Source organism: Delphinus delphis, chromosome 12, assembly GCF_949987515.2.
Source record: "Delphinus delphis chromosome 12, mDelDel1.2, whole genome shotgun sequence".
Lineage (NCBI taxonomy): Eukaryota > Metazoa > Chordata > Mammalia > Artiodactyla > Delphinidae > Delphinus > Delphinus delphis.
Window position 1 is genome coordinate 87,972,080 of NC_082694.2, and position 25,363 is coordinate 87,997,442.

At 54.2% G+C, this 25,363-nt stretch overlaps 1 protein-coding gene across 2 annotated transcripts in view; it reads left to right on the forward strand.

The window, feature by feature from the left end:
• The window catches only part of EIPR1 (EARP complex and GARP complex interacting protein 1), an 89,020-nt gene extending 64,481 nt beyond the window's left edge, over positions 1–24,539 (forward strand). The window contains exons 5-9 of one of the 2 annotated variants that reach the window (XM_060027161.1): positions 2,966–3,065; positions 17,293–17,429; positions 19,853–20,020; positions 21,223–21,375; positions 23,481–24,539. In XM_060027161.1, coding sequence (XP_059883144.1) covers positions 2,966–3,065; positions 17,293–17,429; positions 19,853–20,020; positions 21,223–21,375; positions 23,481–23,655 — 733 coding nt within the window. In that variant the 3' untranslated portion in view covers positions 23,656–24,539. The remainder of the gene's footprint in view (positions 1–2,965; positions 3,066–17,292; positions 17,430–19,852; positions 20,021–21,222; positions 21,376–23,480) is intronic. The other variant, XM_060027162.1, reaches the window with a different exon arrangement.
• The last annotated feature ends 824 nt before the right edge of the window (positions 24,540–25,363 follow it).

Below are 25,363 nucleotides of genomic sequence, written 5' to 3' on the forward strand. Positions count from 1 at the left end.
CTGTGCCCAGACACTTCTGTCTCATCGAGGTCCTTCTCCGCATCCGGACCGAGCGCCGATGGGGCTGCGTCTGCTGGGGCCCAGATTAATAGCTCGGAGTGATTGCTCAAAGGGAAGGGCTCTGGCTTGCCTCTGGTAATTTTGTTCATGTGTATTATAAGCCTTTACAATTTTTACTTTATAATAAATGCAACAAATCTTTACTTAAGATTTCTCATCACTTGGAGTTGAAACAACAAGTCCATTTTGAGCCTTATTCAGAGAATTTTAGTTCCAGGAGCACCTAGAGTTTTCTATTATTATCAGGTGCTTTCAAAAATTAGGCGGGTCTATGGCCGGGACCTTAAGAACCTTCTCCCTCTTGCCAGGTACCTCCAGAAGTCATGGAGAGGTTTTGTTGCTCGGTGTGTGTGCGCGCGCGCGTGTGTGTGTGTGTTTTCAAAGCATACTTCTGATGAAACGTCCTCTGTAACTAAAAGCGAACTGCTGATGTGCGCATGGTGGTAGCTCCTGACCTTCAGACTGGTAACGGCTGGAGTGATGCCACCGTAATGCCCTGTTGGAACCATCTTTTAAAGTCATCGTGATGCTTAGTCTGCTTATAGGTCTTTGAAGAGAGAAGTAATAGGTAGATGGTCTCAAAGATTTTCCCTTTTGCCTTTTTTGATATACATTTCCCAAGGAGAAGTTTTGACTTGCGTGTCAGCCTTAAGATGTTCTAAGTTACTAGTGGAAAACGTACACCTACTTAAACTGCCCAAGGATTACTTTGCTGAAATTCTTAATTCTCATTTTATGAAAGAAAAAGCTATTTTTATGACGATTCCAGTTCCTCAGGCCTGGTACCTGAGGCCAGCTAAACTCTGACGTTTTAGACTTTTATGGAGCACGTGGCCTTGTGGCTGTGGGATGGCCCCCTCCCCTGGGGTGGGGCTGTCTTCTCCCGAGTCAGACGTCTTTATTGCTGGGCAGAGCTTGGGAAGAGGTGTGCAAGCTGGGCCTTCTCAGCTGTCACCTGCCCATCTACTGGGACAGGGCCGTGGGTGACCCTCTACCAGGACAGGGCCGTGGGTGACCCTCTACCAGGACAGGGCCGTGGGTGACCCTCTACCAGGACAGGGCCGTGGGTGACCTTCTACCAGGACAGGGCCGTGGGTGACCTTCTACCAGGACAGGGCCGTGGGTGGCCCTGTACCAGGACAGGGCCGTGGGTGACCCTGTACCAGGACAGGGCCGTGGGTGACCCTGTACCAGGACAGGGCCGTGGGTGACCCTGTACCAGGACAGGGCCGTGGGTGGCCCTGTACCAGGACAGGGCCGTGGGTGACCCTGTACCAGGACAGGGCCGTGGGTGGCCCTGTACCAGGACAGGGCCGTGGGTGACCTTCTACCAGGACAGGGCTGTGGGTGGCCCGTTTCTTCCCTCTCTCACTGTTGTGCATTTTTCCTTGGTGTTCATTGTCAGTTGTCTGAACTCTACATAAGTGTCCCCATGAAAACAGGCTACCAAGAGAAGTTCAGTCAACTTGCTGCAAAGATGTGTCTTCAAAATTAGAATTGCCATTATCTTAACCAAACAGGAGCCACAGATTTCAGTACCAGATTTCTTGGTGTCTCTTCCAGCTATGGTGTTTCTTGTTTACTAGATATTGTGCGTTTTTCTTTGTTATTATTAGAAAAGATACAGTAAGCTCTTCAATACAGGAGTGATGTACTGCGAGAGCTTTGTGTGTGTTTTTAAACTATAAATGAGAAAGAAATTGTAGTTTTGAAATACATTATTGTGCGATAAAAGTAATAATAGCTCATTGACAGTCTTGAAGATGGTATTAGGGAGGGGCGCCCAGTCAATCAGTATTGTATTCTGTGTGAAAGAGAAATTGTGAGGGTCTCTATCGATGTCTTCAATACTCACGTGTTGGAGGACGTGAAATGAAATTCTCCTCTTTATAAGCACTTAAGAATTTCATCAGGGAAGACAGAAATTCACGCTTGTGATCAAACTGAAAAATTTTTCATCTCTTCATGGTTTCATCACAGAGACGATGTGATTTTTGTCTTTTGTTATTCAAATATGTATCAGTTAAGAAGGTTTTGGCTGCAGGTAACAGGACACTGTGGCTCACATAGGCTGAAACAGAAGGCTGTTATCTGACATCTCAGGCCTCGTGGGTACTTGAGGGCTGTGACCTCCCCACCTCCCGCCCCACACTGCTCTCAGCTCTGCCCTCCCAGGTGGTGGCAGCGAAAGACGTGGTGTTCCTCTCCAAAATCACACTGTCCACCTGTGCCTCTTCAGACCCAGTGCCCCCTTGTGTCTCTGCGGCCAGAATTGGTCAGCTCTCCATGCCTCGGGCTCTGGGAGAACCTGTCAGCAGTGTCTCAGCTCCAGCTGCCGTGGTGAAACACCACAGCTGGGGGCTTACACGACAGAAGTGTTGATTTCTCACAATTCTGGGGGCCAGAGGTCTGAGATCATGGTGCAGGTGAGGGCTCTGTTCCTGATTTGCAGACGGCCGCTTTCCCACTGTGTGTTCACATGGCAGCAAGAGAGAGACAGAGATATAGAAACAAAGACAGAGATATATAGGGAGAGAGACAGAGAAATAGACAGGGAGAGACAGAGACATACATATATAGAGAGACAGAGCTCAGGAAACTCTGGTGTCAATCTGTACTGGGCACTAATCCCATCATGGGGACCCACCCTCCTGACCTCATTAAGCCCTAGTCACTTCCCAGATCACCCCCCCGCAACACCAGGTGACTTTGGGAAAGGATACAGACATTCAGGCCACAGCAGAGTGGTAGCCTGGTACTGCACCATGTCATTGCAGAGCTGTTGACAACACTGCTGGTGACAAAGGGCCGGGCAGAGGCTTTGCTGAGGGCCATGTGTAAGAGCTCTTGGCCTCAAGGTGGGACTCTCACACATCATGTAATGCTTGACCCCCTCCTTCTTCAGTGTCGCGTGGGAGCCCGCGGGAGACGGGAAGAGAGTCATCTCGTTGGCTGACAACCACATCCTGCTGTGGGATTTGCAGGAAAGCTCCAGCCAGGCTGTGGTAAGTAACAGGAATTATACAGTTTTGGTTTTTTGTATTTTTTTAATTTGACCTTTCAGCCAAATTCAGAATACACTTCTTGATCATATATGTTTAGAATTTTGACATTGTTTGTGAAATAATTAATGAACAGACTGAATCATCAGTCAAAGAATTGAGTGATTGTCTCTTTCAGGCAAAAGCTGTTTGGGATTCAGGCCTCAGGGCCATGTACAAATAGGACACAGAACCCTGGACGTTGACAAAACTCCCCCTTTTGGCCATAATTTGTCCAAAAGAGTTAGCAGGATATCCGAAATTATAGTCTTCTGTTTCAAGTATAAGTCTTTTTAATGAATGGATTTTCAATGTGTATTTGGTTAAAATCACCTTTCAGGTAGGAGCAGTCATGTAGGCAAATTTCCTGGTTGTGAAAATAATGGTTGACTTTGACCCAGTGACCTTTCAGCCTGCCCTCCTTTCATTCACGTGTGTGCACGGTCCTGAGGGTGTAGCCGTCAGGCACGTCAGCCATCTGTCCACGGGGGCGCTGGAGCCCTTGCCTGCACACAGGCTGTCTCTCCATCCCATTCCCACCCGTCCTGTCACCCTCAGATCCTGCCACCGAGGCCGAGAGTAGCTGTCTCTGCAAGTTCCCAACCAGAAGGTTACGTCTCTCTCAACAGGCCTGTTCGTTCCCAGACCTGTTTAATATTTAGCAGCAACCTTCTTGGGAACCAGTTTGGCTTTCAAATATTCATCACTTTGAATGCTTTGTCCTTCATAGAGTAAATGCTCTGCCAATTGGTATATCTTCATATATGATCCCTTAAAGTTTCCTCTTATAAAATGTGTTTTTTACATGCATTCATAATTTCGTTGCATTTGCATGTCAAAGCGACAACTTTAGAGGGAAAACCAAGACGTCTGAAATGAAAGCTTCTAATGCCGCCCACTCAGCTGGGCCTGGGGCCCAACTGCCATGGGCTCCTGAACGGCGTCTCTTGGACAGGTTTCTTCAGTGAGCTCGCATCTCACCTTATCCACTTGTTCCCGGGATGCGTGGTCAGCACTTTCCCCTCGTGGTGCCCACAGTGTTCATAAAGCCTGTCTTCACCCTCTGGGTGAAGAGATGCGTGAGTGATGATTTATCACTGTCGATACATGACCCAGAAGGCAGACCCTTCACAGTATGGGGTGTCCTGTGTGAGTCTTAAAGCTGCATTGTCAGAAGGGTGTCTCCCAGGCTTCAATGTGAACTTAAGAGTATAATACTTCAGGAAAGAAATCACTATTTTTATTAAAATTAAAAAAAAAAAAGACACATCTCTGTATCATGGAGTAGAACACAAATTTCACCCAGACTTTCAAGCTCGAGCAGGGAACTCGAAGGAAACTGGCTGCCTCCAGTTGTCCTTGGGGCCCCCACAGGTCTGGGCAGACACTTGCACAGTCCCCCACCTTCCAGGGGGACTTGTGAGGCTGTCTGGGCCGGAGTCCAGGGGCCCCTCCCGTCCCCTAACTCCAGCCTACCTCTCGGTGGGGTGTTCCTCCAGACTGCACTTGAGGACAGAAAGGGACAGTGCTTTCCTATGAAAGTGCCGGGGCTCGAGGCAGGCTCGGGGCTGGGAGCCTGGGCCTGGTCCAGAGGATGCTCGGGGGCTGGCTGAGCGGCTGCCGCCCCGCCCAGCAGGAGGCACCAAGGGGAGCCGGTGGCGTTAGGATTCAGTGGCTCCCAGGGCCCCGACTTTGCGGGCCCCATCCTGTCATCAAAGCGTGAACACCTCTTCAGACCCTCAGTCATCTCAAAATGATTTTATGGTGGGGTGATTAGTCTGTAACTTATTTTCTGCAGAGACCAATTTCGTTTTCTCTCCCCCTTTTTTATCTGCTGTCAGCAGTTCTGTCGATACCACTTTGCGACCCTCGGCTGGAGTATTTAATACTGAAACCTTCCTATTGATTTCGACCGTCTTCATACCTGGCTCCTCTATTTTTTTTCTTATTGTTTGAGGATATTGCCGTCTGCGGTGAATCTAATCTTATGCTCACTGCATCATTACCTTTTGCAATTAAATTGGAGGCTCTCTGCCATTTATAATCGTTAGTGGAGCCCAGGGGAGGCCTGGGGCGGAGGTTCCATGGGGTCCTGGACCCCGATGAGGGCCAAGGCAGAGCCTCCCTGTTTGGGTCTGTGCGCGTGCACCTCTGGGTTCTAGTTCCTTTCACTGGCTGTGGAAAGAAGCAGCTTCTCCTGAGGTGCAGGGACGGCAGAGCGGGAGGAAGGGGGCCCGGTGTCACCCACTCAAGGTGCAGGCCTGGGGGCATTTGCCCACAGGAGCACTTCTTTGAAGGGAGAGAACGGGCTTCAAGGACACAGTGTATTTTCAGAAATTTCTAGTCCAAGGTTTACAGCGTACCAGAGGAGGCCTGAGCACAGGCAGATGCGGGAGCAGGTGGTGACCGGAGAATCATTCCATGCAGCCATGCCCGCTGAGCCCGGAGCACAGAATGTGCTTGCTGTCTGGGGACAGAGCACTGGGTGCAGGCTGAGCCCCTTGGGACCAGGGCAGAGGCGGGTTGGGCCTGGTGGTGCGGCCCGGGCTCCCCACTCCCTCACCCGTGGCCCTACCTTCCCCGGCTTCCTGGGCTCCGAGTGTGGCCACAGAGAGGAGGGAGGCTTGCTCAGCGGGCCCCCGGTCGGACCCTGCGGCGCGGTCCTGGCAGGCTGGGTGCTCTCAGCGCAGCCAAGGCCGCATGGCCCGGCCTGGGGGCTCGTCTCTGCCTCCGCCCTGATGGTCGCGGGACACGCCCATCCTCCGGACGCCCCAGGACCAGGGCCTCACTCCCGCCCCCCAGACAGCAGGGGTCTGGACAGCAGCCCTAGATGAGGGTGCGTTTCTGTCACTCAAGCCCCTGGTCCCGTTGGGGAAGCAGATCCTGGTGTCGCCTCCCTTCTTATTTGCAGGGCTAAGGTTTTTCTTTTTTCAACAGACTTTTATCTTTTAGAGCAGTTTTAGGTTCACAGCAAATTTGAGGGGAAAGTGCAGGGATTCCCCATCCCTCCCTACACAGTCCCCGGCAGACAGGGCAGTTACTACAGTGACGAGCCCACACTGACCTGTGGCCGCGCGTCTGCGGATTTGGACACGTGTGCTGACACGTATCCACCATTACAGATTCATACTTGGTGTCTTCACTGCCCTAAAAATCCTCTGCTCCACTAGCCCTCCCTCCCTCTAAGCCTGTGGCAACCACTGATCTTTTTACTGCGCCTGCAGTTCTGCCTCTTGCGAGTGTCCTAGAGCTGGGCTCGTACAGGGTGTAGCTTTTACAGGCCAGCTTCTTTCTCTAGTCACTGCAGGTAAGGTTCCTCCATGGCTTTTCATGGCCTGACAGTTCGTGTGCTTTTAGCGCCGAGAGATATTCCATTGTCTGCAAGCTTCTTCATTTTGATAAAGTTCAGTGCATGAGTTTTACAGATTGTGCCTCGGGTGTCAGGTCTGAGGACTCTGTGAACAGCCTTGGACCTTGAAGTTTTTCTCCTGTGTTTTCCCTGCGGGTTTACAGTTTGCATTTTACATTTCAGCCATGGTCCATCATGAATCGGTGTTGGTAGACAATGCCTGTACCCTCTCTGGGGGCTCAGGTGAGGACAGAGTCTCGGGGCCTTCGCTGTCCTGGGTGGGGTGTCTGTCTGGAGCAGAGCAGTTGTCGAGAAGTTTCCTGTCTCTCGGGGCTGCCCTTCCTGGCCCCTGGGCTGCAGGGAGCAGCGTTCCTGGAGCTTTGGGGGTCTGTCCCCAGGGGTGTTTCTGGGTTGGGGCCCATGTGGGAGAGAAAACACAGACCCTCGACACTGTGTGTTCCTCGTGCCCCAGGGCCCTCCCTGGTCAGCCTGTTCCCCACCTGTGTTTGTTCTGTGTATAACATCCCGGGGTTTTGCTGCACTTGGTGGGAGCTGTAAAGAAAAGTCTATCTGCCCCACCCTCCCAGCCGCAGGCGTCCCTGAAGGGAATTTGAAGGTCACAGCCCTCCTCTGGGCCCCTCACTTCCCTCCCTGCAATACCTGTGATGCCTGAGGGCATGACAGCTCTTGCCTCTAATGAGAGGAAAGTCCTGCCGCCCCAGGTGCCTCAGGGGCATCGCTGGCTGGGGGCAGATGAGGGGCTGTGGGGGCTCCCTGGACCCGCTGTGCAGGCGTAGCCAGGACTCACTGAGGGGGCAACAGCCTGCCCTTGCTCACTCATTTTAAAGTAGCTCCTTTAAAGAGAGGCACAGACCTCGGATCCTGTAATCTGACCCCTCGCTTCACAGGTGAGAAGAGTGAGGCCCAGGAAGCAAGGGACTTTCTGAAGGTGGCCTGGGTGACAGATGTGGGTCTGCAGTTCAGGCCCGCTCTGCCCCGTTGTCCCACAGAGACATGTACTGAGGGCCTCTCGTGCACGTGCGCCCAGCCGACCCTCCTGCAGAGCTTGCGCTTGGAAGCTGCGTGTCTTGGATGGGCAGCCGCATTTTGTCCTGTGAACGTGGATTAGATTTTGGGAAACAGTCAAAAGTTATTTGGAGCAAAATCTAGTAAATAAGATAGTTAAGCAAGCTTTATAATGTAAAGCTAGTTAGTGGAAACCATGTTCAAACTCTCTGAAAACTGGTTTTCTTTCTTTCTTTTTTTTTTCATTTTTATTGGAGTAGAGTTGACGTACAATGCTGTGTTAGTTACAGGTGTACAGCAAAGTGAATCAGCTATACATATATCTACTCTTTTAAAAATATTTTTAGATTCTTCTCCCATATAGGCCATTACAGAGTATTAAGTAGAGTTCCCTGTGCTACACAGTAGGTACTTATTAGTTATCTTTTTTTTTTATTGGGGTATAGTTGCTTTACAATGTTGTGTTACTTTCTGCTGTACAGCGAAGTGAATGAGCTATGTGTATACATATGTCCCCTCCCTCTTGAATCTCCCTCCCCTCCCATCCCGCCCATGTAGGTCATCACAGAGCACCGAGCTGAGCTCCCTGTGCTATACAGCAGGTTCCCACTAGCTATCTGTTTTACACATGGTAGTATATATATGTCAATCCTAATCTTCCAATTTGTACCACCCTCCCCTTCCCCACTCCGTGTCCACATGTCTGTTTTCTACGTCTGTGTCTCTATTCCTGCCCTGTAGATAGGTTCATCTGTACCATTTTTCTAGATTCCACATACATGCATTAATATATGATATTAGTTTTTCTCTTTCTGACTTACTTCACTCTGTATGACAGCCTCTAGGTCCATCCACATCTCTACAGATGACCCAATTTCATTCCTTTTTATGGTTGAGTAATATTCCATTGTATATATGTACCACATCTTCTTTATCCATTCATCCATTGATGGACACTTAGGTTGTTTCTGCACTTAGGTTGTTTCCGTGTCTTGGCTATTGTAAATAGTGCTGCAATGAACATTGGGGTACATGTGTCTTTTTGAATTATGGTTTTCTCAGGGTATATGCCCAGTAGTGGGATTGCTGGGTCATATGGTAGTTCTATTCTTAGTTTCCTTTTTTTTTTCTTAGTTTTTTAAGGAGCCTCCATACTGTTCTCCATAGTGGCTGTATCAATTTACATTCCCACTGACAGTGCAAGAGGGTTCACTTTCTCCACACCCTCTCCAGTATTTACTGTTTGTATATTTTTTGATGATGGCCATTCTGACTGGTGTGAGGTGATACCTCATTGTAGTTCTGATTTGCATTTCTCTAATGATTAGTGATGTTGAGCATCTCTTGATGTGCCTCTTGGCTATCTGTACGTCTTCTTTGGAGAAATGTCTATTTAGGTTTTCTGCCCATTTTTGGATTGGGTTGTTTGTTTTTTTGATATTGAGCTGCATGAGCTGTTTGTATATTTTGGAGATTAATCCCTTGTCAGTTGCTTCATCTGCAAATATTTTCTACCATTCTGAGGGTTGTCTTTTTGTCTCGTTTATGGTTTTCTTTGCTGTGCAAAAGCTCTTAAGTTTCATTAGGTCCCGTTTGTTTATTTTTGTTTTTATTTTCATTATTCTAGAAGATGGGTCAAAAAAGATCTTGCTGTGATTTATGTCATAGAGTGTTCTTCCTATGTTTTTCTCTAGGAGTTTTATAATGTCTGGCCTTACATTTAGGTCTTTAATCCATTTTGAGTTTACTTTTGTGTATGGTGTTAGGGAGTATTCTAATTTCATTCTTTTACATGTAGCTGTCCAGTTTTCCCAGCACCACTTATTGAAGAGACTGTCTTTTCTTCATTGTATATTCTTGCCTCCTTTGTCATAGATTAGGTGACCATAGGTGCGTGGGTTTATCTCTGGGTTTTCTATCCTGTATCATTGATCTATATTTCTGTTTTTGTGCCAGTACCATACTGTCTTGATTACTGTAGCTTTGTAGTATAGTCTGAAGTCAGGGAGCCTGATTCCTCCAGCTCCATGTTTCTTTCTCAAGATTGCTTTGGCTCTTCGGGGTCTTTTGTGTTTCCATACAAATTTGGTATATAGCAGCATGTATTTGTCAGTCCCAATCTCCCAATTTATCCCTCCCCTGCCTTATCCCCTGGGAATCATAAGTTTGTTTTCTACATCCGTGACTCTACTTCTGTTTTGTAAATAAGTTCATTTGTACCGCTTTTTGTTTTAGATTCCACATATAAGTGATATCATATGATATTTGTCTTTCTGTGTCTGACTTAACTTCTCAGTATAACAATCTCTAGGTCCATCCATGTTGCTGCAAATGGCATTATTTTGTTCTTTTTTATGGCTGAGTAATATTCCATTGTGTATGTATATATACCACAACTTCTCTGTTCATGGACAGAAAACTGGTTTTCTTGTGAGACCCGTAAAAAGGTATTCCAAAATATTTTGAGCGGTGTCTGCATTGTTACCATAATAATACCTTTAGAGCCACAGCTCTCAGACAGCAGTCCTTTGAATTTATGTTTTAGGGTATTTGTTTAAAAAAAAGAAGCCATGAACTCTAAGAAAACATGGATTTAGTAACATATTTTAATATCATAGCTTAATAGCTGCATATGCCTTTTGGTTTTGTAAATATTGGAGACAATGAGTAGTTTTTAATCTTCCAGGTGGATCTTGGAAAAAATCATTAGATGCAGAATGGGCTGAACGGAGGTATTTAGCTAGGAAGTGTTTCCTGAGCTTGCAAAAGACTTCTTTCTATAAGAAAGAGTAAATGTACATTTAGAAACTAAGAGTGGGTGAGAAAAAGCAGCTGCTGAGCTGGGAGGGCTGACGTGCTTGTCACTGACATTGGGGTTGAATGCCTGCCGTGGCCACACAGCCTGGGGTGTGACAAATACGGAGATATTGTCTCTGCTTTTTTGTAGTTTGCCACCAGTTACAGGGGCTGTCGTGTGCAGATAAGCCTTTAATTCAAATGTTCAGGTTTTCCTGGAATAGGCTGGAGCAGGCGTGGGCCAGTGGCTAAGGGGACGTGGGGGACTGGGGACACGTGGACATAGGAGAAACACCGACAGTTGAGTCAAGTCCCACTCACAGCGTGACCTTGGGCGAGTTGCTTGGCCGTCCAAGCCCCAGCGTCCACATCTGTAGAGTGGGGCAGTTTAACAGTAACATTATGTGAGGACAACATCCCCCATGGTGCCTGGTGCGCTGCGAGCGGCCTATGCGGTCTATATAGGCCTGATGGAGGGATGCATGCACACGTGGACGGATCGAGCGGCTAGAATATGAGGTCTCCACAAGTGGATTACAACTGAGCGTCGGGTTACCCAGTAGGATCCTAGTGCGGAGGCAGGAGGTACAGGGCGGAGAAATCGAGGTGCCGAAAAGCAGTCTGTGTTTACTTGGTAATTAGGTTACTTGCCCCGCAGTCAGCAAGTGCTAATCACAGTTCAGACAGGAAGCGGCAGTGAGCTCTGCTTGGTACGGAGCTCCTGGTGCTCTGAGCTTCATTGTTCCTCCCTCTTCTTCCCTCTCCAAAGAATGACCTACAGGGAGGTCTGTCTCTCCAGCACATCACTAGTGTATCACTGGTGTGACAGAAACACTTGTTACATTCTCGTCCATCTTGGCCAAAAACTTTAAATCTGCCCTCACAACCTTTCCCGTTTTGAGTCTGGAGCCGAGGTCAAGCCCACATTTGTGGGTGTCGGACGCACGTTTTTCTCCACAAGGAGAGGTTGGGTTTTGGTGCAGCAAAGGGGAAAAGCCCTTTTAGTTCTGTTCTTCTTACAAATAAAGTCTTGTTGGAAATGAACTAAAAATAAATTGCAAATGACCTCAAGTTCCTCACCCGTGCTGGCACCTGCTGCCTTGTGTGCATTTTCTAAACACAGGACTCTGGTTTCCAGGAGGCTGCCCTCAAAACCTTCCCGTGTCAGCTCTGTGGAGCGGGAACGCCGCTTCTGGGCTGGCAGAGTCCTTGACTGGGTGTGGGAGCCGCCAGCCCTGTTGGGTGTGGGTCCGGTGTGGGCCACGTGCAGGGGAGGGGGCCCGCCTTCCCTGACCCTGGCAGCAGGGGCGGGGGCGGCAGCACCCTTTCTTCCACGTCCTGAGGGTAGCGATGGGCCTGGGGGAGTCCTGTGGAGCCCCATTCCCACCACGACCCTGGACCCACCCTGTGCGCCAGAAGGGGCACCCCGCCCCTTCTGCCCTGTCCCTAAAGGTGGGGCACAGCTCCAGTCAGTGTCTGGGCTTTTTAGGAATGTCATCTCATGGAATCCTTAGAGCCTTGGGGGGCAAATTCTTTAATATCCCCGTCTTACAAGTGAGACACAGGAGAGAAAGCCAGGCCTCAGAGGGACAAAGTAACTCGTCAGGTTACTCACTAGGCAGCAGAGCGGGGACCCAGCTCAGGGGTCCTGCTCAAAGCTCGGGCCGTTCCCACAGCTGGAGGCATCCCCGATGGCGTTGTCTCAGAGGGATCACAGGTGTGTCGGTTAGAATGCATTTGGCTGCAGGACATAAGAAGTGACTTAGATAAAGAGGAGGTTTAACCATCTGCTGTAACAAGAAACATGGAAACAAAGCCCCTCTGGGGTTGGTTAATTCAGTGTCTCAACAGCAGAGGACCCAGATACTCTGCATGTTTCTGCTCTGCCGTGTCCACGTGTCACTGCTCTCCCCCGTCATGACCGCAAGGTGACTGCAGCGGTTCCAGGCATCACATCCAGATTCCCACCACATCCACAAGGAGAAAGCAGATTTCCTTCCCACGTCTCCCTCAGTTTGAAAGGAAAGCCTTTCCTGGAAGTCCATCTGTCCCCTTTTCAGGCATGACCATGTGTCCAGGCCTAAACCCGTCTTTGGCAAGGGGAGCAAGCCCGTCAGCCCTGGCTCAGGGCCGTCTCAGTCCCCGGGGGTGCTGTGGGGTCTGATGGGAAGAGGGGCTCCGGTGGTGGTGGCGTCTGCTGTGTGACAAGCTGCTGTCTCCCGGCAGCTTGGGCCGGGGCATGCGGTGGGCTTGCCTGCGTGGACACTTTATGTCTCTGACGCTCGAAAGCTGCAGCCCTGCTGTGGCTTCGCCGAGGCTCTCCTTCCAGGGGGTGCGGTGGCGCTCTCTGTCCCCTCTGGTCCTGCATCACCCTCAGTGCTGATGAGCACATGCTCGGTCCCGCGTCCTCTAGGCCTGCCCCCTCCCCAGGTCTGGTCCCCTGTCGGCTCCGTGGGGCTTGTTGGCGGGGGTGCAGCTTTGGTCTTTGGAAACTCATGCCTCCCTTGAGCCGCTCCTGAAGGCTCCAGTCACAGCATTTTGTTCATAGAAGGTGCCTCTCTTGCTCTTGTCCTGCACTAGTTACTCCTTCAGAGAGGATTTGGGGAGCCTTTAATCATTCCTTCTGGACTGGGAAGCACTGAATATTTCTCTTTAATGCTGGGAAGCAGAGTACTGTGTGCATCGCACCCTCTGGAGTTCTTGCTGAGTTCTGTCTCTGTCTCACCAGGAAAGCAGAAAAAGTGATTGATTAACCTTACGACTTGCACCATGCTGGCTGCCCTGAGTAGCACCTTAAAAATTGATGGTGAGATCTCTTCCAGGTTTTCATTAAAACCTACCTTGCAGACGTCTCGGCACCTGTGGGCATGGCGTTCTGTTGCCCTGGTGTTTCCTGCACTAGACTGTGCAGTGGAGCTGGAACTGGAACTGGTCCTGTTCTGCACTGCGGCTGTGACACCTACCCTCTCTGTGAAGTAGGGGGCTGGGCAGGGGCCGCCTCTCAGCTACTGAGTTCGCTCGGAGTCTCCCCTGCCTCAGGTTAACACCTTATCAGTTACCTGTGCTTCCTAACAAATGACCACCCAGTTAGTGCTTCCCGTTGCCCACCATGGCCATCACGTGGTTTCTGCGGGGACAGTCAAGAGCCCGCAATCTCAAGTCTCTCGTGAGGCCGCAGGCCAGGTGTCAGTGGGGCTGGCATCTCATCCGAGGGCTCTACCGGGAGGACCTGCTCCCGAGCTCACGGACGCGTTTGTGGCAGGATGCGGTTGGACCCAGGGCCTGGGTTTCTCGCGGGCTGTTCCTCAGTGTGGGTTTTGGAAGCAGACAGTGCGTGTTAAGTTTTGCTGATTTAACTTCTGCTTGAGCCCGGATGGAGTCAGAGTAGAGCAAGTACAGAGAGCTTTGCTGGCAGTGTCGTTTGTTAGGATCCGACCTGAGTGCTTCGCGCACTGTTACGGATCTTCCCCGCTTGGCACGCTTCATGGTGCTTCCCACAGCAGCCTGTTCAAGAATTCACTCGCTGAGTTTACCGTGCCTGTCTTCTGATGATAGGACCTTGTGTTCATGCTTCTGAAGAGTTTGATAATGAATCCACGTGTTTGATAGAAAATTAATTAGAACACTGAATGTTGATTAGTTAGAAAATATACTGAACCTTTTTTTATTTAAGTATAGCTGGTTTACAATGTAGTGATTCACGATTTTTAAAGGTTATACTCCATCTATAGTTATTATAAAATATTGGCTACATCCCCTGTGTTGTACACTACATCCTTGTAGCTTAATTTTATACATAATAGTCTGTACCCCTTAATCCCCTCCCCCTGCATTGTCGCTCCCCTTCCCTCTCCCCACTGGGAACCCCTCGTTTGTTCTCTATACCCGTGAGTCTACTTCTTTTTTGTTATAGTCCCTAGTTTGCTGTATTTTTTAGATTCCACATATAAGTGATGTCATGCAGTATTTGTCTTTCTCTGTCTGCATGATACCCCCCCAAGTCCATCCATGTTGCTGCAAAAGGCAGAATTTCACTCTTTTATGGCTGAGTTGTATACTCAACCGTTTTATGTACCTGATTGTTGATCTTACTTAACTAGTCTTCAGAAAACTGAAATGGCGCCTGTACATGTTTCTTTTGGCTAGTTTTTTTCCCCTAAAGGAGAGGCCATAAAACTGTTTCTTGGTTGGTGCTGTCAATGTGGATGTTAAACGTCCAGCACAGCTGGAAAAGCCGAAGCCCAGTGTGGAAAAGCTCACCCTGTGTGTCTGATGCTCGTGTTTTAGGCCCATTTCAGGGTACGGGGCTCTGTGCCGCCGTCCCTCTTCGGGAGGCTGTGCCTGTCACTGCTCCGGGCAGGGCCGAGATGCCCTCTGCCCACACCAGCTCACTGGCCGTCCCTTGTGGCTGAGAGTCCAGGTCCTGCGTTGTGAGGCTCCTGCCACCGTCCCTTTCTCCTCCGTGGCTTTGCGGTGGCCGCACCGTGTGGTCCCCTCTGCGTCCTGCCTGGGGGCCGGGCCTCCTCCCTGTGACCTGTCCACGCTCTGTGCCCCCCACGTGCCCCTGAAGGCGATGGCACCCCTGATCCTGGGCTGACTTGCCTCTGCTGCTCAGATGACGAGAGAAGGAGAAGCCGTGGCCCGTGATGCCGGGGAAAAGGGGCGGGACCACTGCCCATCATCAGAGGAGCAGACCCTCCGCCGCCCCCAGCCCCTCGGCCCTTGCTGACCCCTCCCGGCGGGCTCCCCACCCGGCTGAGCCAGTCGACATCCTCCAGGAGATTGGGGGTGAGACTGAGGGTCAGTGGGGTTCCCCGTGGGGCCCTCTTGTGGGGTGTCTGGCGCGGGCGCTCCATGGGTGGCCGTGAGGGTGCTGGCCTGGAGGGGAGGCACTGGGAAGGCCCTGGGTTTGGGTCCCCGACGTGGCCCTCTCTGCCAAGCTAGCTCAGGCCCGGTTCTGCCCAGGTGGCCTGAGCCGCGGCCTGTGCAGCAGGTGTTGCCAGGTCCCGTGGGAGCACCCAGGCCCTGCTGGCCGGCGGCCCCCTTTCTGTCCCTCAGCCGCTCTGTCCTTCCTGACGTCTCGCCCGGCCTCTGGCTCTTCTCGCCCCGCGGCGCTGTCCTCGGCCAGGCTCAGTTCTGTGCCCGCCATCGGGCATGCTCCACGGGCGGAGCGCTGCTGGGTGCGGCTCTGCGTGGCCACTGGGAGCTTCCTGGGGGTGTGTCCCCCTTCGAGGCCCCGCTTCCCCCGCTGAGCTGTCGGCTTGGCCGCTCTCCCTGCGCCTTCTCCCCACTCCAGGCACCCCGGGGCCTGTCTCGGGTGATGGCTGCTCCCTGGAGGCTCCCTGGCAGCTTGAATGTGAGCCCTGGGAGTGCCCAGAGCGCGGGCACTTCCTCCTTGAGGTGCGGGTGGGCACCCCTGTTTCATTCCGTCGCCGCCGTGCCTGGTTGGGTCCCCCCGACACTAACACAACACACATGTCTCGCCCAGACCAGACTAACCCTTTAACTTTTGTGGAGAGATGAATAAGTGGTGCTCGGTCTGTAATGGCAGACCAGGTATTTTAACTGGGGTCTTATAGAACAAGAACCCCCGCTTTTCCAGGGGGCGGGCTCTCTCCTCCGCTGCCTCGTTGGGCTGTGGGCAGGGGGTGGGGCGGGGGAGGGCAGGGCTGGGGCCCAGGAGCTGGGCAGGCACCTGGGACGACACAGGAGCCGCCTGCGCGTCTCCTTAGAGATGTGACATGTCCCTCCCGTCCCTCCCCCCGTGCTCACGGGCACAGACACCCGTCCTCCTTCCTCCCGTCAGCTCTAGCCCTTCAGTCCCCGGGAGGGGGGCGTGTGCACCCGCGAGGACTTCAGAGGCCCATCATCCACGTGATTTGCTGAATCAGTGAGACAGGAAAATGGGTTTTTGGGAGAAGGATTTTTCTGGGGCAGGTTGAGACACGAAATTGTCCAGAACCGAGAGAGGCGAGCTGCCGCTGCCGGCTGGTCAGCGTGTCCTGGCTGGGCGGCCTCTGCTGCAGTGGGTGCTAGAGTAAGTGGGGCTCTCACTCGGAAGTCGTTTTTAAAGACGTGCCCGCTGTCAGGCTTCTTAACTGGGCCAGGCTCTCTGGAGCGGAAACTGGCTGTTTTCCCCAGGCTTCTGCTCCATCCCCTCGCACTGACCGCCCACTCCGTGCGCCCACCCCGGCCGGGGCCAAGTCTGGAGCCCGATGACACCCTCGGGCCTCTGTCCAGTGCTGCCGTGGCCGTGCCCGGGTCCCTCTCAGAGGGTCCGCAGGGCGAGGCTAGTGTTCAGGGTAAAGTGAAGTGAATCACGGAGGGTCGAGTAACCTGAGGACCACAGACAAGCCTGGAGCCCTCCTGCCTCCAGACGCCACCGCGTGATAGGCCTTTGTGCATAAGATCGTAGACGGCAAGCGGGAGGGCCGGTGGGGCAGCGGGGTCGGGGGCGGAGGGGGCCCTTCTCCCAGGCTTGCACCAGGGCCCGACCTCGACTGCGCTGGTGGTCTCGAGGGTCTCCACTGTCCGTTACCTGTTGGGGTTTAGTTAACCCCCGAGTAACGGACGCCGAGATCCTCGCAGCAGGGAGGGGAGGGCACACGTCTGAGCACACGTCTGGGTGGGTCGCAGCCTTTTGTCCTCCTCCACCTGGGGTTGGCCGTGCGGACCGGCGGGCCTTGTCCTTGGTTTTGGAGGAAGCCAGACGGAGCTGGTGCGTGTTGTCTTCAGATTTGAGCGGATTCTCCCTAATCCCACACTGGCAAGTCCTGTCTGATAGAGGCTCTATTAACGTGCCTTCTATTTTTTGCTGTGTTCAGTTTTATATTTTTTTTTTCCAAATAAGGTTCAAACATTCTTGACTTCTAAGGGGAGGAAACAAAGACAGAGCTTCCTAATTATTTTCAGTAATTATCTTCAACGATAGCCCATACAAGATATCCTCTTAAATGCTCTGAATAGAGTTCAAATTACTTGTCTTTTCTTCTTCCTTTGAAAACATCACCCAATTTGCAGCTGGCCAGTTCGGCGTCCCTGGAAGGGAAGGGACAGCTGAAGTTCACCACGGGGCGGTGGAGCCCGCATCACAACTGCACCCAGGTGGCCACGGCGAACGACACGGCTGTCCGAGGGTGGGACACGCGGACCATGAGGTCAGTGACGGTCCCTCCCCTCCCTGCCCCCCGCGCCCATCCACCAGGGCTCGTGTGCTGAGGCCATGTGGCTTGTCTGTGTTGGCCTCGGGCTTGTGGGAAGTCGTACGCCTCGTCCTCTTTCTCCGCCCCATCTTGAGTGCACCCGCGCCATGGGTCCTGTTCCTGTGGGCGCCCTTCGGCGGCAGCGGCGGTCTCCGGTGGAGATCAAGGTCAGGCTTTTGTAGCAGCTCAGGCCTGAGGTGGTGACCGCAGACTCTCGGTCTCCATGGTCGGCGACCACAAGGTGAGGGCTGCCGTCCCCTGGTTAAGCATGGAGCTCGACCATCTCTGCACCTTCAAGATGCACACCCATGGGGCGGTCGTAGTTTGTCATTTAAGTCATTACACACACAGCTAGTGCTTCTAATGGGACATGGGAGAGCTGCTTTTCTGTGCCAGGTGTGGCGTTGACAGCAAAGGAGTGGTGGTGTGCACACTGTTGTCATGGCAACAGGGCCCTGCAGTCTTTTTTAAGATACAGTTTATCCCCTCAGCACACCGTAATTTATCACTAAGCCACAAAGATGGATGTCGTGAAATAGCTCGTGTTGCCTTTGAGGGTGGGGACCCAGCTTTAAATCTAGGTCCACGGCCCCTCTGAAAGCGCAGGGGGTAATCAATATTCGACGTGTGTGTGTGTGTGTGTGTGTGTGTGTGTGTGTGTGTGTGTGTGTGTGTGTGTGTGTCTGTGCGGGGGCGGGGCGGGGGGGGGTTGTTGGGTTTCCTATCAGAAGCTGAAAGCTGTGCGCTTGGATGTCGGAACTGGAATCCATTCCTCCGGGGCCTGTGGCTATCTTTTTCCGTTTTCATTGTTCTTTGAAGGATGTGTAGATTTCGGTATCTAGATGAGAACCTTGAAGACTGACATTACAGACCCCAAAGCCAGGGGGCAGGAGGGGCCCTGGGAGGCAGCGCCCTGCTGCCCCCTGGCCTGCCGTCCCTGGGGGGGGATGGGCAGCAGGCGACCCGGGGGCTCTTCTCCTTGGCGTTGTGTCTCTTCTGCAAACAGCCTGGGTGTTGGTGCTTTCAGCGCTGCTTCTGGAATGTATTGTGCTTTTGTATTCAGATCACTGCCCCCAGAGCCCCAGGAAAGCCTGAGTCGATACTCTCTGCCTGTGTGACTCCCCCCAGCTCCCTAGGACCTCGCCGGGCTTAATTTTATTCATTTCCCTGTTTCACTCGGAAGATCTTAAGGTTCGGGTATCTTATTTTAGGAAAAAATATTAGGCTATTGCGAAGGTTCAGGATGTAAAAACCGGTTCAAGATTTAAAAGTGGTTTGGGGCCAGAAAACCCAACATGGGAGAAAAGATGAAAAGGACTGAGGTCATCTGGCGTGAGATGGGACTGTGGAGACCTTGGTTTCGGGCAAGGGAGCTGGTTACGGGAGCAGTCCCAGTGGGAGCCGTGCAGAGCACGAGGTCCAGTGTTTGCAGGAGAGGTGAAGTCACAGCCGAGGGAGGAAGTGGAGCGGGCAGAGTGGACGGGGTGTCTCGCGGGGCCGGCTCTGGGACTGGCGGGGGCCCCTGTCCATCCTGCTGGGACACAAGCTCTTCGTCTGAAGCCACTGTCCTGCCTCAGGTGACCTGCACCTCTGGTTTGCGTTTGTGATATCAGAGGGGGTCGCTGTAGGAGATGGAATATTCTGATTCCACACCCTGCAAGGAGCAGCCTGGAGGTGGATGGCGGGGCTTGTTAGGTCTGTGTGTGCATGTGTGCCTGCACCTCCGTGCACACTGGTGCACCCACATGTGGGTGTGTACACGTGCACGCGTGGGCATAGGTGCCCATGCGTGTGCATGTGTGTACGGCTGCTGTGTGCATGCTTGTGCATTGTGTACACACGTGCAAGCATGCACACGTATGGGCACACGTGAGCTCTGAACAGCGGTGGGGCCGATTCGGCCCCATGCCCGCCCTCGCCCAGTGTCGGCACTGGGTTGTGTGCGAGGATGAGGCCCAGCCGTGACGAGCACTGTTTCCTTCGGTGTTTCTACAGCTTTCCCAACCTTTCCTTCCTTTCTCTGTCTCCATCTCCCGACACCAACAGCGCTGTATTCCGCTTCCCAGCCCCTCCCTTTTCCTTCTGTCTCACTGCGTCCTTCCAGACGTTGGTCAGCCTTTCTGTCCGGAGTCTGTCTCTGCTTCTCCGTGGCAGTCTCATCCCTCCGGATCGCTCTCATCCTCAAGATTCCAGGTCACACCTTTGAGCGCCGCCAACCAGCCACCCTTCTGCAGGGTCGCAGGCGTGGCCTGCGCACAGGAGCGCCCCGCCTGGATCCTGCGCTGGACGGCGTCCGTCCGGGAGAAGGTGCAGGGTGCAGTCATTGGCTTCCCTCGTCCCACCTCTTACCTGTGCCCATCCCCTCCGCCCCTGCACAGCCAAATCTACTGCATTGAGAGTGCACACGGTCAGCTGGTGCGGGACCTGGACTTCAACCCCAACAAGCAGTACTACCTGGCCAGCTGCGGGGATGACTGCAGGGTGAAGTTCTGGGACACCCGCAACGTCACCGAGCCCGTCAAGACGCTGGAGGAGCACTCCCACTGGTGCGTTCCTCGCGGCCGCTTGGGGGAGGGGCTTAGGCAATTTATTTTGCTAATTACTTCACCGTTTGGAAAGGCACAAACCAGCTTAGTTTGTGCTGCTGTGAATCATTCAATCAACCCCGTTTTATTTTTCCTAAAGGAACGCTAATTCCAACTCTGAATGTTTGTGATTCGTAAACATAGGAAAAGAAGGAAAACACTAGATTCTGTTTTCTCTTGAAATAGTGCCGGTTCAAATAGGCAAAAATGAGCATGCACAGATGTCCACGTGGCACTGTGCACAGCGCAGGGAGGCCGGGAGCTGCCCAGGGCCTGGCAGCAGGGGATTGGTCAAGTCCGTCCAGTGGCGTCACTGCAGCGGGGATGGCGCCACTCTCAGAGGGAGTGCGGGATGGCCGTGTGCAGGGACATGCAGAGTGCCCCAGACTGGCCGTTCTCCCTGAGACGCTGTTTTTACGTATATGCCATGTGCTGGCTACTTTTTGCTAAGTGAAAGAGATCGAGTCATAGAAAATCGTGCATAGTATGAGGCAGTTTTTATTCAAATAAGGCATGTTGTGTGTACATGCTTGTGTGTGCTTGTATGTATGTGTGTGTGCTTACGTGTTTGTCTCCATGCATGTGCTTGTGCATGTGTGCATGTTCGTGTGTACTGGTGTGTGTATGTATGCTTCTTTGTGCATGCGTATGGGTGTGTATGCTTGTGTGTGTGTGCACTTGTGTGCATGTGCATATCTGTGTGTGTGTGTATTTACCACCTGAATGCTGGAGTATGGTTTGGACAGGTTCAGTGAGTGGCCGTAATTCCTGCGGTCTGGGGAGGCGCTCCGTCCCCTGGCCCCGAGCAGCAGTCCGGCTCTCCGCTGTCCCCTGGGTCCGCCGGCGGGCGGCCCAGCTCACAAGCTCTTGGGCCTAGTGACCCGGCCAGAGAGCAGCCCTTGGGAGGCTGCCCTGGGGTGCGACCTATGTCACAGGTTCTCTCTAGTCCGTATTTTGCTTCTTGGGCAGCCTTTGCCTTTAGAATTCTGGAAAGCCTGTGTGGCTCCTGAGCAGTAAACCTCCCCCCTGGGGTCCGTGCTGCCATTTGGTCTCCGTTAGTCAGGATTCAGAAGGTTTCAGAGCCGTGCCGCGCGCCTGCCCCTGCTGGGAGCCACCCACTGATAGACGAGCGGGTGGGACCCGGCCTCCCTGTCCTCCCACAGGGTGTGGGGCGTCCGATACAACCACTCGCACGACCAGCTCGTCCTCACGGGCAGCAGTGACAGCAGGGTCATCCTTTCCAACATGGTGTCCATCTCCTCCGAGCCCTTCGGCCACCTGGTGGATGACGACGACCTGAGCGAGCAAGAGGAGAGGTGAGCGCGCTCCGGTGCGGCGGCTCTCGGTGCATGGGCGTGGCTGTGGGCGTGGCTCGGTCCCTGCGGCGTGTCCACCCGCAGGCGCCCACCCGCAGGCGCGGGCTGCGGGCCGTGGAGTCATGGAGTCGGGTAGGGCAGCCGAGCCGCGCCGTCCGCTGTGGCCTCTGAAACGCGTGTCTGTCCACGTTCTTACTGAGCGTCACACGTAAGGTTGTGAGGACCGTGGCCCGTCTGCAGCCCTGGGGAGTGAGAAGCGACCTCCGCCGGCGCTCGTAACACCCTGTGGGAGAGGCAGTGGCGGGCGTCCCTCCTGGCCGTGCCGTCCTGGATCGGGTCGTGGACTGGCCACCCTCGCTGGCAGGTGTCAAGGCGAGGACCTCGGGCCCAGACCTGGCCCGGCCCCCCCGCACTGCTTCCCCCGAGACGCTGGGCGCCGTGCGGGAAACCTCGCTGACTGTTCCCACGGCTTCACCATGTTGGCTGAGTATTTTCCAAACTCTTTCCAATCCTAATTGCTCTGCTTGGAGGCTCTCTCTTCACAATGGGGTCGCACCCCAAGACTTGTGGGGTCCTGGGGTTCGGGGCTCACACAGGGCGGCCTGGTCCAGGGCAGCGGTGGCGGGGTGAGCCCGTGTCCTTTGTCAGCAGCGTGGGTGTAAAGGAGACACGTCTTGTTCCTGGAGTAGATGCACCTTCGTGTGCGGCGGCTGCTTCCTGTTGTGATTCAGATCGTGGAGTTGAGTCTCCCGCCTCCAGGGGAGGAGGTTCTGGAATAAAACCCTGTCGAGCTGAGTGGCCTGAGCCGTAAAATACGAGAGGGGTTTGTCGTTCTGTTTGGAGCCTCTTCACACTTCTGCTGTCTGATTTCTCCCTCTGCCCACCTGAGATGAGCCTCAAATTCCTGTGTGAGAAGCGGGCTGGTGGCGGTCTACCGACTGTCTCTCGAGACACACAATCATTTCTCTGTTCAAACTGAGTATTTAGATACAGTTGCAGCGGCTTCAGTCCGGCAACCTACCACGTGCAGGGCTTGGATGTTTTCTACTGTCCTCTCTTCTCACGGCCAAGCAGGCGTCCGAGCCCTGTCTGTGCCGGGAACAGAGCTGGTGGCCCCTTCGTTGGCCCCGTGTGTTAATCCAGGGGTCCTGCCTGCACGTGGGCAGCTTCAGAGAAGCGCACTAGGAAGGAAGGCGCGTGTGGCTGGCAGGCGTGCCGGGCAACGGCACTGGTGCGAGGTGCCTCCACGGTTTCCCGCAGGCCTGCTCCTGGGGTTGGTCCCCAGGTCTCAGTGAGTTCAGGAGAATGGGAGTCCCCTGAGGACTTGTATGCGGTGTCTGTACCCGGGCATTTGCTGGCCACCGCAGGTTGGCTTCCTGGGGGGGTCAGGCCGTGGGATGCCTGAGGGTCCGAGCCGGGGGGCACATGGAGCGGGCTGTCTCCTGGGAGAAGTCCCAGATTGCTGAGAGCTCCTTGGGTAGAAAGAGCCACGAAATGGGGAGAAAAGTGCTGAGGAGGCCCTGCTGGGTGGAGAAGCAGCCCGGCACGTGGCAGGCCTGTGACCTCGGAGGCCCAGGCGGGCGGCCCGGCTCCGCGTGCTCCCACACAGGGCTGCGCACGTGAGCACCGCCCGGGCAGGCGTCCCAGGGAAGGGGCTAGCGACTCTCATGTGAACGGGGTGCCGGGAGGTGTCACAGCCCAGGCCAGGGCCTGCCGGCCCCTCACCCTCGTCCTGAGCAGGGCTCCCCATGCCCACCCCAGGGGCCTGTGCCGGCCGGTCCCCAGATCCCTCTGGCAGACGTCACAGGAGTTTTGGCTGTTGTCCACTTAGCCCCATGAACGTTCCCCAGCCCCCGTTCCCTGAGCCCGAGCACGTCCTGCTGCAGAGCCGCGGAGGGAGGTGTTAGGCGGTAGGGGGCCCCCCACGAGCCGCGAGGGCCCACGGCTGGGGACGGGATGGCTCTGGGCTCCCGCAGGGGCACCCCCGTTGGCCCCCTCGGCTCCTGGGGACTGCCCGATTGCGCAGGTGAGAAGACCAGGCCTGCTGCCACCGCTGGGCAGGGCGCCCGCCTCACTCACGCACGCGTGTCTCTGGTGCCTTATAGGAGCCAGGAGCCTCCCCAGGACAGCGTCATTGCCACCTATGAGGAGCACGAGGACAGCGTGTACGCCGTGGACTGGTCCTCAGCCGACCCCTGGCTCTTTGCCTCCCTGAGCTATGACGGGAGGCTGGTCATCAACAGGGTGCCCCGGGCGCTGAAGTACCACATACTGCTCTGACCCGCCAGGCCGTCCTTGGGCAGCTTCCCAGCCGCAGGCAGCCGTGTGGCGGGTGTTGGCTTTCCAGGCGGAGCCCCGTCTGGGAGAGCCAGCATCACTCTGCTCTGATGCGAGCACCTGTGAATAGTGACGGAGCATCTGCCAGCCGACCACTGGCACCTGAAGCCTCCACTTGATGGAAGCGGAAACACCGTCCCCAGACCGAGCTGGGGCTCCGCGGGCTGGCCTCTGCCTGGTCACTGCCTACTTCCTCTTCTTGCTTTTAAGGCTGTCGGGAGTCTCACTGTAATTTGCTTCCATAATGTTGACTCATCTTTCTCTCAAGATTAAAAATGAAATAAAAGGAGCAGGGCCACGCTGCATGGGCTCCAGCTCTTTCTTCAGGAGCTCTGCCCCCGGTATGGCCCCATCACCCGGTCTCTGTTAATTTTCTCCGTGCTGGCCCAGAAAAAAAGGCAGATGGGCCTCCCGTGCTTCGTCCTGGGCTTGACCTGCCCATGCTCGGGCCTGGCCTGGGGGAGCCCTGACGCTGTCAGTGACCAGGGGTCTCCTGCCGGCCTTGGGCCCCGTCCCCGGGCATGGTGCCCCACTGGGTCCTGTTCCTTTACTCCGATGGCATCCTCATCGCCTGGAGGTCACATGCGTGTTCCCGGGTCATGCAGCACGCTTACCTGTTGAAACCCCACGTTGTCAGGTGATCCTAAAACTCTGAGCACGGGACTCTTGCCTATTCCTCCTCCCGCGGGTCCAGGGGTCTGTTCTGGGCGTGGCCTCACCTGCCCAGGTGTCGCGTCTGTACCGAGATGGCTGTCAGGCGTAGTCCTTTTTTCACAACGGGCTTCAGCTTGAGAATGGACTCGTTCTAAACGCTGAAGCCATCTGTCGTCCCCGGAGTGTCTGTGTGGTGGTTTCTAGCCGCACTGTGAGCCCAGAGAGGCACGTCTGGGTTTTGTTTCTTTTTTTCAGGGGTAAGAGTTTGTGGGCAGAGTGGGGACGGTGGGTGAGCGGAGGACAGATGGGGCCGTGGTGGAGGGGCAGGCAGGGGGTGGTGGTGTTTAAGGCCCTTCAGCATTTCTGCTTCCAGGGAAGACCTGCGTTTGTGAGGAGTGCAAAACAGTGCTAATGAAAGTCCCCAACAAACAGGTGCTTGTTGAGCGCCTCCTGTGTGCCAGGTGCCGCGCTAGGTGCTCCAGCTCCGCGGCGACCGAGGCAAAGCTCTGGGCTCACGTGGGGTCTGCAGTCCTGCTGGAGCTGTCGGCTGCTGTAAAGCTCTGTGTATGCGTGTTTGTGTAAACAGAAGTTTTCATTTTCCAGGGCAGGCGTTGGCAAACTATAGCCTGAGCTCATGGGGGCCAAATCCCTGCCACCACCTGTTTCTGTCAATAAAGTTTTATTGGCACGCAGCACCGCCCTTACTCATGTGCTTTGCACACGTGCAGCAGTGGCCAGGCAACCTCAGCGCCTAAAATCTTTGCTGTCCGACCCTTCACAAAAAAGTTGGCAGCCCCTGCCGCAGGGTCAGCGCTGACCAGTGTGAGCACTGGGCTCTATGGGAGGAAACTGCTGCACTGCTTCCCGAGGGGCCGCGGGCGGGTGCTCAGCTTTCTCAGCCGCCCACGGGCATGGGGTGCTGTCACTTGTGCTTCCCTGCAGTGATGCGGAACGGCTTTCCGCACACTTAACTCACCATCTACCTGCGTGTCCTCTT